The sequence below is a fragment of the Rhinatrema bivittatum genome, chromosome 5 (assembly GCF_901001135.1).
Source record: "Rhinatrema bivittatum chromosome 5, aRhiBiv1.1, whole genome shotgun sequence".
Classification (NCBI taxonomy): domain Eukaryota; kingdom Metazoa; phylum Chordata; class Amphibia; order Gymnophiona; family Rhinatrematidae; genus Rhinatrema; species Rhinatrema bivittatum.
In genome coordinates this window covers 376072826-376087870 of record NC_042619.1, presented here as the reverse complement: position 1 = coordinate 376087870, position 15045 = coordinate 376072826, and the positions used below count along the sequence as shown (strand labels likewise).

Here is a 15045-nt window from a genome sequence, read left to right as displayed (position 1 = left end):
AATCCCGCTATACCACCAATGCTGGTGTAGGGAAAGCACATCTGCTAGGAGATGGAGAGATACTGGGGGGCTGAGGTCACTGCAGGGGTATATCTAAGGTGATGTCAGCTTTGAAACCTGACTCCGTCTCCATCTGCTAGCGGGGGAGCACGTAACCCATTGGTCCTGAGTCCATCTGGCTACACGCTAGGAAACCCATTTTTATAAATTTTACAAGTTTTCATTTGACTTTCATTAGCATGCAAAAAGGCCCAGAATAAGAAAAATGACTGGTTTTTCTCTCTCCCCTTCTTAAACAAGCCTCTTTAAATTCCCAAGTCAGAAGAGACATTGAGCCACTCAGTTTTTTCCAACCATCACGCTTGCCAAGATTCGCAGTCCAGTGTTTTGCAACGAGTCAAGCTGAAAAATCCCACAATGCTATACAGGGTGGCCCATGGAAAAAGTAGCCCACCTCCAATACCAGTGCATTGGAGGCAGGCTACTTTTCCATGGGCCACCCTGTAGTATGGAGTGGCTCACAGTGCCCCCACCATGGCTTGTTGCTAAGGATGGATATGTGACACAAGACAAGACCGACTCTTCTGAAAAGTAATTTATTGTTCATCCCACATTATCATGACACCAAACTTCCTGAGCTAGAACCATCTACTTCTCTCTCAAATTTTATAACCTAAGATGAATTAAGATTTGAGCAGCTTTTATAAATTGTAATGCATTTTATTTGAAACAAATTATACCAGAAGGAGGGAAAGAAGAGCTCAGATGAACAAAAAGATTCACAAACAAATGCACTTACACGGAAGTATGAGAAATTGTTAGGCGCTGCCATTTAAAAAAAAAAAAAAACAAAACACACATTTAAAAGAAAAGAAAACTTAAGTCAAATTCGGGGGACAAAGGGAAAATGGGCAGGCCTATTTTATAGTTATAATAGAAATCAAGAAAGTACAGGGTTGTCAGGGAAAGGTACACTTTTTATCCTTGCTTTCTAGAAGTGAGGAGGAGTCTCAAATCTTTTCCGATGGAAAGGATGACTTATGACTTATGACCTTATGACTAGAGGTCATGATATGAAAGACAAGGGGGAATGACAGAGCCAGCATCACAGAGGGGATCATGGATGCTTGGAATGAGAATAGTAATGGAATTCAAGAGGGGGTCAGACAAACACTAGGGTAATGAAGGAATAGGGTAATCTGCTAAACTTTGGTTGTAACATTTCTGCATGGGGGTAACCTGCACTGAGCAGCAGTTACTACCATAAGCATCTTGCTGGGCAGACTGGTTGGACCATTTGGTCTTTATCTGCTGTCATTTGTTGTGCTTTATCCCTGGAGTAGACTTCCTGAATCAGTGCATCATAAACTGTTTAAAAACTGTTTAAAAACCCACTTTAGGAAACTACTTTTAAATCCTAAGCACCTCCCTATAATAAATACTTTCCATAAACTCTTCTCATGTATGTTTCTTGACTAGACTGTAAATTCTGCGATGCAGGGACTCTCTATACAGCCCTGTGTATGTTTAATAGCACTTTAGAAATGATAGTCTTCGCGGGGTCCATATTAAACATTTGTTTAACCAGAATGTTTTATTTTCTGCTTATAGGCCGTATAATTTGTATTTTATTGTACATATTTTATTGTAATCACCTAACATGGTTATGCCTTATAGGCAGCCTATAAGAACTTTTAAATATATTTTAAAAATTGGGGGAGAGGGGGCATAATGGTTCACAAGAGCAATGCAGCCCCCATCCCTGCCACCCAACTTCCCTATGAGAGAACTGTAGGAATAAAGATGTTACACTACTTACCACTATACATAATTTACTCCTGAGGGAATTCTGCGCAAAAAAATTTAAAATTCTGCAAAATTCTGAAACCTTATATTGGTCAAAATAACACAATTTATATGACAGTCTAAGTAATTACATTTTAAATGAATACAGAAAATAGTTATTAGAGATGCAGAATTTTAAATATTTTGAGCAGAATTTCCCTAGAAATTCACTGTAAGAGTGTCCTTTCCACTTGCTCTCCCTGGCCACTTTGCCCTCTCAGGCCCCCAACTCCTCCACCTGCCAGTATCTCTCCCCTCCACCTCTAGGCTCAACCCCTTCCACTCTATCGCCAGACCCAGAGTTTGACCCTGTTCTCAGTACTGCCCCTCACACAGGCTCCCTCTGTCTAGTACACATACACACACACACACACACACACACACACATCACCTCATATAGGGTCCCTCTCTCTTGCATACACACCCACACAAGCTCCCTTTCTCTCTCACACATACATCCTCACACAGGCCCTGTCTCATACATACACAATCCCTTCACACAGGCTAGCACCCTGACATACACACAAGCTCCCAATCTCTCTCACACAAGTTCTTATCACCCTGTTATATGTAACTGCCTTTTCCGCACCATTGTTATAGTTATGTTTACTATGCACCCCTGTTTTATGTGAACCAGCACGATGTGACTGCTGTCTCGAATGCCGGTATATAAAAATCTGAAATAAATAAATAAATAAATTACACACTCCTTCACAATTTCCTCATATAGGCTCCCTCTCTCTGGCACCCACACTCAAGCAAGCACCCCCCCCCCCCCCCGCTCTCTCACCTCCCTTGATCTCTCTCAAACCCTCCTGCTCTCTCACACACATTCACTCTCACCGGGGCCTTCAATCTTCGCCACGAATGGTGCGCCGGGGCCTTCATTGTTGCTGTGAGCGAAGCGCGTTCTGCGGCACATTGGGGGGGGCCTTCATCTTCGCGCACTCCGTTCGTGGCACGCCAGGGTCTCCTCTGCCATTTTCTGCTCGGGGGGGGGGGGGGGGGGGAATTCTGCACAAATTCTGCTCTCTGCAGTAGCGCTGAATTCCCCCAGGGCTAATAACTATACCGCAGGTTATTTAAAAAGCTGGTTGCAGTATAGAAGATTGCCTGGTTTAACATTTTTTTTATTTTTATTTTTTTTTAAAGAGGGTCAGCCGTGTTAGTCTGGTGTAGCGAAAAAACAAACAAACAAAAAAAAAAAAACGACAAGGGTCAGGTAGCGCCTTATCGACCAGCCAAATTTATGGAAGCATGAGCTTTCAAGGACAGTGTTCACTCCCTCAGATTATCCGATGAAGTGGACGATGGTACTGGAAAGCTCGTGCTTCCATAAACTGGCTGGTCTATAAGGTGCCACCTAACTCCTGGCATCTTTTGGTTTAAAATCTGTCCCACATTTCCCTCAGCAGCCGACTTTCCTTTTTTAAAATTTTAGACATTCGTGTATTGGTTTTAAAATAATTATGGCAAACGAACATGAGGATATAATAAAGCAAAGCAGAGACAGACAGACATACGCAAGTATCCCTAGTAAGTACAATGAAAAAAAGGTAGTTAGTCAAGTCACAACTGCAATATTAGAGAAAAAATAGGATGGATAAACAAACCACTCAAGAGAATACCAAGCGTGGGGAAAAAAAACAAACAAAAAAAAAACCTATTTCCTTCTCACTATTCTTTTGTCTCTCGCCCTCATGTACTTTCCTGGGGGGTTTTTTTTGGGTCTGTTTCGGCAGTCACCTCCTCTCCCTTGTTTTTCCTTTTTATGGTTTTACATTCATTCTTATCTTTGCTCTCTTTTTCACACATCCTTTTCCTTGTTGCTTTTTCTTTCTGGCTTCATTTTACAAATTCATACCTAGCCAGGTTTGAACTCTTATCTCCCCCCTACTCACCCTCTCTTGGGTAAGTCACTTTACCCTCCCCCATTGCCTCAGGTACAGACGTAGGTCTGGATTCATCATTCTTCGCCAGCAGCGAAAGAGAGTTATTGCTGAATGCTTTAAAAATACTTTAAAAAAAAAAAGGCTGACAACTATAAACATCAAATTATCTTAGTCAAAATAAATTCCAAAGGAAAAAACAGTACCTTGTCATTCCGTTCACATAAAAATTTAAGCCTTTGTGCCCTCTTGTGCATAAACACGCCATCCAAATGCCCAGTTTCCACTGATCGGATTTCAATTGCCTTTTCTCCCCAGCCCATAATCTGATTGGATCGAATGTATGCTGGAAAACAAACAAGCAAAAAAGAATAAAAGATAAGCACGCTAAAACCTTACCTCGTCCACTGGAAAACACCAGTCAGGAGTTTTCGCCTCATATTTATAACACATAGAAGTCAATGAAACAACACTTTAATTAAAAGGGTTGTTGCATGCAGTTTTGTTTGCTTGCATAACAGCGTTTTTAACGCCTGTTAATTAGCTTGCCAGAGTTAATGCAAAAACCTATTCTAATGAGGTAGTGAGATGCAGAACTATGTAGAGCAGCTCATTACCTATTAGAACACAAACCCCCCCCCACCCCCGAATAAAATGCAGACGGGAATAGACCTGTTAACTCGAAACAAGTAACTGTTCCTCAGAGGTGTGTAAGCAAATTGTTGCAATACTGACTGTATTTAAAAGTGAATTTTCAAAATGTGTGCAAAAATTAGCATATACATGCACAAGTAGCTTTTACTCGCGTACTCCATATCATTTGCATCATTAACATGATCTAATTAATAAGCATTAATGGCCCATATTGACACACTTTAGTACACTGAGTTAAGGGTTAGGGCAAATGAACAAGAGGAGCAGTGGGGATAAAAATGTTACCCAACTATTCCTGCTCACACAGCAAAAAAACCAATCTTTTAGCAGATTATGACAGTGACATCACAATTGCATGTTTTGGTTTTTTTTCCCAAAGACCTTGAGGAAGAGGGGAATGCTTGATTCAGTCTATTGGATAAATAATGCCAAACAGTAATTTTTCTCTCCTGATATTTGTTTGGCACGTGCAACATCTCTATGCTGTAGCTTGTTCGGCACCTAGAAATTGGGTTGTAACAGGTATGATCTCTCCTTTATTCTTTAATCCGTGTGGTTCAGCTTATTAAATGGAAAATATATTGTTTCAGCATGTTGGTTTCTTTAATATGCATTTAAGTACATTATATAGCATTATAATTTTAGACAATATACAAAGGAAAGATCATGTAGCTAATTTGACTGAACAATCCAGATGGCACTATTTTGTTATTTAAAATTCAATTCAAACAGAACAAATATTCAAGAGTAGTAAATATATTAAGCACTTTTTAGGTAAAATTTGCTTGTCAAGAGACCTATTGGAGATAAGAAGTTTGTGACTGAATAGGAGAGGACAGAAATTAGTTATAAAAATACTCTAGCTAATGTAAAAAAGATTCTGCGTTTTCAGGGTGGAAAGATACTGGGCGCCTGGTCACCAGAGCAACTGAAATGTATTGCTCGTCTCTTCCCAGACATGGCCCCCAGCTCGGACACATTGGGAACGATGTACTGTTGCAGCACATTGCCTTGATTCAGCAGAGGAGATGCTGGCATGGGCTCCGTTGGGGGCGCACAGAGCAGCTCATGCTGGTGTAGTGCAGTGTGCAATGCAAAAAGAGATGCCAGGCAGGGATGGATCTGTGTTTCTGCTGTACCTCCTCCCCCCACTGACCTCTGATTTTTCAATCCCTGCTTCTCTCTAAAGTCCTATGATTCGATTCCACCCTACCCCCCCCCCCCCCCCCCCCACACACACACACACTGGATTCAGCGATCCTTTGCCTCCTACCACCCCTCGCAGGCTCCCCAGTCCACCTCGGCCAATATCAGAAACTGGTGAGTGCAGAGACTGAGTCAGGCCGGGCCACACACTCGAAGACCTCCACCTCTGGGCTTCCCATGTGGGAAGGGGGGGTCTTGTGAGTGCGTGTGGCTCAACTTGATTCAGTCCCCAGCCCCACACTCACAGGAAGGAGAGGGGAAAGATTAGCAGCAGGATTAGAGGTCCACAGGGTGAAAGGGAGCAGGAACTTTGCTGCCCCCCCCCACCAAAAATAAAAAAAATAAATTGTGCTGCCCTAGGCACAGGCCTAGTGTGGCTATCGGGAAATCCAGGCCTGATGTCAGGTGACCATGATCGTGCAACCCAACGCAAGGCTGCTGCTGGAGGAAGAAAAGGCCCCTCTGCTGCGCTACCAAAAGGCGACGTGCGCCTGCGGCCTTGCAGCTGGCCATGCCGGGCTGCTGGAAATAAAGATGTGGTTAGTGGAGATGGCAGGAGCCTTCGGGAGGGAGAAGAGGAGACTAGAAGAGGGAATAGCACAAAAAAAAAGAGAAAGGCAGCTTGCCTGCCCCTATCCCCACCCCGCAAAAAAAAAAAAGCAGCTTTTCATATCAAAATGTATACTTTTAGAAAAGGCAAAATCATCTAAAATGAAACAAAAATTGACTGCAGGGCAAGAAAACAAAAGCAATGAATAAGTCAATTATAAATAAATAAAAAAGGTTGAGAAGTGAGGAGAACCTCCCCGTGACAGCGTCACTCAAAATCTCACTGCTTGGTTTCTGGTCCAATACATACCAACAGATGTGGGCATCTCTCCCCACTGCAGAACCACGTCTTTTGTGATTCTTCCATATGTATTCACGTATACCCCTTCATCCTCGTAGCAAACCAGCAGTTCCATGCCATCTGTGTTTGGGAGGATGATGATTGCATGCGGCTGGATACTGCTCTGGATCTAGGAAAAGAAAAACGGAAGGCTCAGAGCTCAGCATGAACTGTGCTAGACACAGAAGCACATCTAAGATATGGTGGGTGTCGGAGGGGGGGGGGGAAGTATTCTTAGTAAAACCATTTTATCATCATCAGATCTCACCACCACAAGCTGCAACCCCCCCCCCCCCCCCTCCCCACCAAGAACACAACAGCAGGCTTCAAAATTTGTGTCTCTCTTGTTGGGATTGATTGCTCCCTCGGTTCAACAGCCTAATTATAATCCCCCATGTGTGTGTACTGCATGTCATATTTAATATATATATATTTTAAACAGACCGTGATGTAACAGGAAAGATCATAGACTGTAGAAGAGCAGTGGGCAAAACAAAAACAAAAAAAAAGAAGATATTATAAGGGCAATTAATCTTTTGGATAGGAAAAGAGGCCTCTTTGGTTTTCTAAAATAGCAGCTGAAAAGGAAAGGGAGAAAAGGTTAGGGTTCATAAACAAACAAGAGGTCTCAGAAAGAGGAAGCCAGGCAGCAATATCTGGAAAAGCTAAAAGAAGCCGGGAAGAGAGTCAGGAATGCAAAATTTCAAATGGAAGGAAAAAAAACCAAAACGCAAATACAGTAACAAGGAGGGGACATGAATTCTGTGGAAGTATTAGTGATAGGCGTGCAAAAGTGACACTGTGGGATCCAGAGGTGAAGGGGGAGGGGAATATATGGAAAATGAGGAGGAAAAGTGAAATTGCTTAAATATTTTCTGTTTGGGGTTCACTGTGGAAGGGTCAGGAGCAGAACTACATAAAAAGAAAAAAAATGTTGGAAATGAGGTGAACCTCAAATCATTTTTCAGAAATCTGTGTTTGTGAGGAGCTAAGTAAAGTCAGATGAGATGATAGGGACTGGACTGGATACGTCCAAGGGTATTAAGGGAACATAGAGAAGTCCTGCTGACCTTTTTCCACATTTCTTTACAACTGGGAGTAGTTCCAGAGCACTGGTGATGGGTGGATGTGGTTCGTCATAAAAGTGGAAGTAAGGAGGGTGCTGTCCCACAGAGGATAGCGCAGGTCCTGGAATCCAACGGACTGCAAGATCCCAAGGCACCACGGATTTACCAGAGGAAGAACTTGCCGGATGGATCTGATCAATTTCTTTGACTGGGTGACCAGAAAGCTGGATCACTGGAGAGCGCTAGATGTAGTGTGCTTGGATTTCAGTAAGGCAGGGTTTCCCAAACCTGTACTGGGGACCGCACAGCGAGTCAGGTTTTCAGGATATCCACAATGGAATATGCACGAGATAAACCTGCATATTATGGAGACTCAGTATATGCAAATTTATCTCCTGCATATTCATTGTGGATATCCTGTAAACCTGAATATATGTAGGGTTCCCAGGACAGGTTTGGGAAGCCCTGCAATAAGGCGTCTGACATGGCTCCACATAAGCAACTTATAAATTGTGCGCCCTTTGTGTGGATCGCAGAGTGATTGGGTTAGAAACAGGTTGAGTGAGAAGTGACAAAGGGTAAGGATAAATGGTTTTCTGAGGAGAGGGGGTGTTACTAGCCGTGTGCCTCAGGGATCGGCCATGGAACTGGTTCTTTTCAACAGTTTCACAAGCCACATAGTGGAAGGATTGTCGGGAAAGTTTTGTGTCTGTCGATATCAAAATAGACAACCAGGAAGATGTAGAAAACATGAGGAGGGATCTAGCAAAAATCAAGGAATGGTCTAGGATCAGGCTGCTAAATTTAATACTAAAAAAAAAAAAAGCAGAGTTATGCATTTAAAGGTGAATTTTAAAAGCCCGGTGCACATTTCAATCAGGGATGCACGAACAAGTCGGGCTTATGCACGCTAACCCTATTTTAAAAAGCGCTCAGATACGCATGTAAAACCCAGTGTGTGCACATCTGAAAAGTTTCCAGGAGCATGGTGTGGTCTAGGCGGGGCATGGGCATTTTGGGGCCTGACCAAGAGATGTGCATGTAAACACGCATTCCAGTGTGCTTTAAGAAGCAGGCCACAGGCATCAGGGTGCATGTTAGCATCCCAATGCATCCTGAGAAATGTTGGCTACAACTCCTGAGTTGTAGCTAACTTTTTGGAAAATAATGCAGCTTCGGTGAGCTGCATTATTTTATTTGCAGAGGATTACCTACGGATTAGTTACTTTGCATGCATTAGAAAAGCGAAGCAGCACATCTAAACAGGAGGCACTTTTTTTTTTTTGGGCCAAATGTTGCCTCGATATGGGTATATGACACGATAAACAGTTTTTTGTGCATTATACCCTTATTACAGTTTAGTAAGCATACCCCTAACTTTGTACCAGGGGGGCTGGAGGATAAAATGACTTGCCCAAATCACAAGTAGCAGCAGTGGTATTTGAACCTTTAGCTTCCCTAGGTTCATAGCCCATTGCTCTAACCACTGGGCTACTCCTGCATTTCAATGTATTCCTCTGTAATTGAGATCAATGCCAGGCACGCCTTTCTTCAAGGGTGATCAATACCAGCTTTGCTTAAGACCTATATTGGAATATGATAGGCTTTCTTCAAACATCTCTGTTTCTGTTAAACATGAACAAATTAAAAACAAGATATTCAGCTAGAACTAAAAAGGGCCTGGTTCCAGAATATGCATCTGTGGTGCACACTTACGTGGAGATCTGACAAAAAGGCAACCCATCTGTCAGAATTCTCATGAATCCACTCCATCCCTTGCCATGAAAAGTTGATGTCAATAAAGATACCAAACAAAAATTAGTTTGGAAGGAGCTAGGGGATACGCAAACATACAGTCATAAGTCTTCTTTTGCTTTGGAAAGTAGGCTAAAAACAGTAGATACCAAAGGATCAAGTTTAAAACGATAAAAGCATTTTGACCTATAATTCTTACATGTGTTGGTAGATAAATATCATAGACTGTTCCTGAGTCCACATCAACCGCATGGAATCCAGCACAAGAACCATAGATCACTTTTAACCTCTGGCCCTCTTCCACTGTAAGATCCACCAGCAACGGCCTGTGTATCAATTCTCCAAATGACTGAAAAGACAGCAACCCATAAAGTGAGTGTGGTACACACAGGCATCTGTTGGAAGAGCAGCTTTACAGTCGGAACTGTCAATAAGACATGCAAAATAAACACATTATAAAATTCTTGAAAGACTAGTTACCACAAAGTAAGATTGGGAAACATACTCATGCACAATTATTCCAGGATATTTCTCTTCTCCACCCATCTCTGTCTCCTCACCTCCACCTCAACCCTGTTCTCCTACTGATATTTATATTTCACATGGTAATTCCTTAAGAGTTGCAGCCTGTATACTAGGAGCAATTTCCAAATAAAGCATGAGATTAAGTGAATATATGTGATACATTCCACTTCAGAAATGTTTTTGTTTTAAAGATGATTGAATTATGATGTATATGAAATATGCGCAAATGGAAAGTAGCCAGGATGAAGCCTTGACAATTGGTGCTACTGCTCACAAGTTTCAAACTTGCACTGATTCAATCCTTTAGTGTTCATTACCATGTGTTCAATATAGGCCTGATTTTCAAAAGCATTCACATGCTTTAAGAAGGAAAATTGGTTCTTACCTGCTAATTTTCGTTCCTGGAATACCATAGATCAGTCCAGACAAGTGGGTTTTGCATCCCTGCCAGTAGATGGAGGCAGAGAATAAAAATGTTTCAGGCATTGCTATTTAACTGAGAGTGCCACCTGCAGTCCCTCAGTATTGACCTGTACCCAAGCCAACATAACTACTTCCCAAACTCCAAGAATTTCTCCCTCTAGAGCGAGCTGAGAAATAAGTTGGAACCCCCAATAAAATTGAACCCTCAACTTAGGGTAATGGAAAAACTTTCAATCACAAAATAGCTTAACTATGTACAATCTTGTTCAAATTCTGCAGTACTCATTCAAAAAATCTGCATCACCAGCAGCATGAAAGGTCTTTCGTAACAAAATAGGGGACAGGATTCTGGACTGATTCATGGTATTCCAGGAATGAAAATTAGCAGGTAAGAACCAATTTTCCTTTCCTATTCATACTCCAGATCAGTCTAGACAAGTGGGATGTACCCAAGCCCCTCTACACTGGGTGGGAACCTGAAAGACCCGCATACAGCAAACTTTTGCCAAACGTGGCCTCTTCTGGGGTCCAAACATCCAAATGGTAATGCTTAGTAAAAGTGTGCAAAGAGGACCAAGTTGCTGCTTGACAAATCTCCTGCAGGGAAACTGATACTCTGCCCAGGAAACAGCCTGCGCCCTAGTAGAATGTGTCCACAACCCCTCCAGGACCAACTGATCTTTACAAATATAGGCCAAAACAATCACTTCCTTCAACCATCTTGCAATCATGCTCTTCGCCACTTTGCAACCCCTTCTCTGGTCCATTGAATAAAGCAAAGAGATAGTCCGACCTCCGAAAGTCATTTGTTACCTTGAGATACCGTAATAGAACCCAATGCACGTCCAAAAGGAAAAGCTCCTGTGCATGAGGTGAATCAGATGTCAGGTGCAGAAAGCCTGGCAATTCCACCATCTGGCTAAGAAGAAAGGTTGACACGACTTTGGACAAAAAGGAAGGCACTGCACGCACGAGACTCCATTGTCCGAAATCTGCAAAAAAAAGTTCCCGGCACAATAAGGCTTGTAGCTCCGAAATTCACCTAGCCGAACAAATAGCCACCAGAAACACAGTTTTCAGGGTAAATCATTCACAGATGTCCTTCTCAATGTTTTAAAAGGAGGTCCACACAATACTCTAAGAACTAGATTAAGATTCTAAGGCGGTCAAAGTCTACGGACCAGAGGACGTAAATGCTTTGCTCCTTTAAGAAAACATACTGTGTCCAGATGAGATGCTACCGGCCATCCTTGAAGCCTCCCTCTGAAACAGCCCAAGGCTACCATCTGGTCTCAGAGAGAATTATAAGCTAACCCCTTTGACAAGCCATCTTGCAAAAAGGCCAAGACCTGGGCAACGTTTGCCTGCAAAGGATCAGCATCATGAACACAACACTAGGACTCAAACACTCTCCAAACTCGGACATACACCAAAGTAGTAGAAGACCTTCTAGCCTGAAGCAGAGTAGTAATTACCGGCTCTGAATATCCTCTTCATGCGGAAGAGTCTCAAAAGCAAGGCTGCTAGACAGAAGCGATCTGCCTGCTCTGATAAGATGGACCCTTGACGCAGCAATCTTCTCAGGTGGCTTAACCTGACGGGACCATTTACTGCCAGCTGGACTAGATCTGCAAACCATGGACGACGTGGCCACTCCGGCGCCACCAGGATCATTCCTCCTGGATGTTGCTTGAAGCACTGTATAACTCTAAGAGCGGCCATGGGGGAAATACATACAGCTGAAGTGCCACTGGTCACAGCTGAACCAGAGCATCGATACCTTTGGAGCTGAATTCCCTCTGGCGGCTGAAAAACCTGATAGCCTTGGTATTCTTCCATGTTGCTATGAGATCGAACTGGGGCTCGCCCCACCTGTGCCAAATGAGGGCAAAGGCCTCCGCTGACAGCTCCCATTCTCCCGGGTCCAGCTGTTGCCTGCTGAGATAATCCACCTGCATATTGTCCATACCTGCCACGTGCGAAGCTGCTAGTACTGCTAGATGATGCTCTGCCCAGGCAAAGAGTTCCTGAACCTCCTGATCCACTAAACTCTGTTCTGCCCTACTGACTGATATAGGCCACTGTCATTGCATTATCTGAGAACACATGCACCGTATACCCCTGAATCAGAGGGAGAAAGAACAGCAATGCTCTGCGCACTGCTCTCTTTTCCAGACGGTTGACCAGGATGCCTCCACCAGTGACCATTGCCCTTGAGCCATTGATCCCTGACATACCACTCCCCAACCACTGAGGCTGGCATCTGTGGTCACAACCACCCAGTCTAGAACCTCTAGATCCACTACTTTCTCCAAACTGGGATGGACAGCCACCACGAGAGACTGGATCAGGATTACTCTTGGAGCGGCAATGGTAGTTGAAACTCCTCTAATGAATTCCAATGGGACAGGAGCATCTTCTGAAGAGTTTGCATGTGAGCAAAGGCCCATGGCACCAATTCCAGGGTATAGGACATGGAACCTAGATTTGTAAATCATAGACTTTGGGAACCAACAGATCCAGCAGCTGAACCACTTATGTCTGCAACTTGATCATCCTCTCTGGGTTAAGGAACGCCTTGCCTAACCGGGTGTTTTTTTTAATTTAAAAAAAATAATGGTGGCTCTTCGCCATGTTTCTCACCCAGCCCAAGACCCTTAGACAGTCTGTAACCTGCCGAATGGAACAGTGACACCATCTCCGCCTTTGCCTGAATGACCCAATTGTCCAAGTACGGATGCACTAGTATTCCCTTCTCTTCTGAGGGCCGCCGCCACCACCACCACCTTTCATGAATGTTCTTGGTGCGGTTGCCAGCCCGAAGGGAAGTGCTCGAAACTGACATTTTTCTCCTAGCACCATGAAGCACAGAAACTTATGAAGGTCCACTCGGACAGAAATGGGGAGATATGCCTCCATTAGATCCAAGGACATGAGAAACTCCCCCTTGCGTAGTGCTGCAATCACTATCCACAACGTCTCCATCTGAAAACACGGCACCCGCAAGGCCACATCAACCTTTTGCAGATCTAGAATGTGCCAAAAAGCACCCTCCTTCTTGGGAACCATGAAGTAAACCAAATATCTTCCTTGACCCCGTTTCTCCCTGTAGAACTGAGATGACTGCTTCTACGTACAGCAATCTTAGAAGGGTATCCTGCACTGCCTATCTCCTGTCAACAACCATGGGCTACTAAAAGGCAGTTGCCTGAGCATTTGACAATGAAGATAATTCACTCTTACAAAGTAGGGGAAGGTTATAAAAATAGTCATAGGAAGTGACGTCACCCCCAGCAATAGCAGCACTACCTTGGAGCTCTTACCCAATGCAGTTTTATTTACATAAGGACGTAAATTCGGCAGGACAGCCACGTGAAAAAAGGCCCCCATTTTGCATATAAAAAGGCTAGAATCATGAGAATATGACGCAAGAACCTGAAAACTAAGTGGTTCTGTGAAGCTAATCATATAGCTGTGAGATGCACACATCTGTCACAGGCTGAGAGAGACTAAGCATCAACTGACTCAGAGGCAGACAGCATGGATGGTGGAAAAGAGCTAAAGGCTGACAAATTATCTGTGCACAGACTTAAAAACCTGGTTCTGCCAGCTGCAGGACTTGTAATCAGTGAAAACGGAGATTTTAGAAATGATTGCAAACCTAAAAGGAGAAGTTGTAGAGATTGGAGGTTGAGCAGCGAGGCACAACTTATGGTTGCAGAGGTGGATCACGGGGCACAACTTATGGAAACGAAGATCACAGTCTCAGAAATAGAAATGAAACAGGGTGAACTCCAAGAAAATAGAAGGTCTGGGAAAACAGATCCAGATGGAACGATCTCAGGATCAGAGGCTTGCCTGAAACGTCAAGGATGAAAATGCAATCCAAGCAGTGCATATTAATAGTAAGATGCTACTGCAGTATGGTGAGAAAGATGGTGCTGAGCAGATGGAGATATGTATCAAATGGACACATATGGCCTTAGGCCCGCAAAGAGGAAATCTTCCTAAAGGCATTGTGGTTTGTTTTAGGGATTTCCCAATTAAGGAAAAAATACTGGTGAAAGCCCAAGCTCAGAGCCTGTTTGAATGAGAAGGGCATAAGCTTGCCAATGACTTGGTTCCTATGACTCTGCAATGAGGGGAACGGAGATCACTGCCAAGCTATGGGGAGAAAATGTGAGATAGCGATGGTTCATTTCATTTGATTTATTGATTACTGTGGGTGGAATGAGCTACAGAATTAAAATCAGAGAGCAGGCTATACAGAAAGCAGGTCTGGATGTGTCTGGGGTGCTGGAAGAAGAGAAGGCAGTGGTGGCAGGGGTATCTGCCTCTGTAAAGCAAGCCTTCTCCTGCTGGCAGCGAATTCCTGCAGGGAAAGCATCTAAAACGTGAGCTAGAATGGAAGCAATAATAAATGGGGTTTTGCTGAATCCAAAGTGGCACCTAGTTAAAAATGACAAGACAATCCCAATTTTCATTTGATGTTTTGGAAGACTTGTGAAATTTGAAATCGAGGCACAGTAGCCTCTCATCGTTCCGAGTTTGTGTTTTATTGTAAGGGTTTGAGAGATGAAGGAATGCTACATCTGAGGGGGGAGTTTATCCTCTTTACGGATGCGGAATTGGAAAATGGCAGAGTTAGCGAGTGGGGGATGGGTTAGGGAACTGGAAAATTGGAAAGGGGAGATTGGGATGGCTTGACAGGGGGATGAGTCATTCAACCTGTGTTCAAGTCCCATAGAGGTTTACTTTAAAGTGGGATTTTCTTTTTTTTTTGTACAACTCA

The 15045-nt window shown here is 43.4% G+C and overlaps 1 protein-coding gene across 9 annotated transcripts in view; it reads right to left on the bottom strand.

The window, feature by feature from the left end:
- The window catches only part of MAP4K4 (mitogen-activated protein kinase kinase kinase kinase 4), a 491439-nt gene that overhangs the window by 9145 nt on the left and 467249 nt on the right, over nucleotides 1–15045 (bottom strand). For all 9 annotated transcript variants that reach the window (XM_029604813.1, XM_029604806.1, XM_029604807.1 and 6 more), the window contains 3 exons: nucleotides 9505–9654; nucleotides 6454–6613; nucleotides 3941–4080 (listed from right to left, as the gene is read on the bottom strand). In XM_029604813.1, the coding sequence (XP_029460673.1) occupies nucleotides 3941–4080; nucleotides 6454–6613; nucleotides 9505–9654 (450 nt within the window). The remainder of the gene's footprint in view (nucleotides 1–3940; nucleotides 4081–6453; nucleotides 6614–9504; nucleotides 9655–15045) is intronic.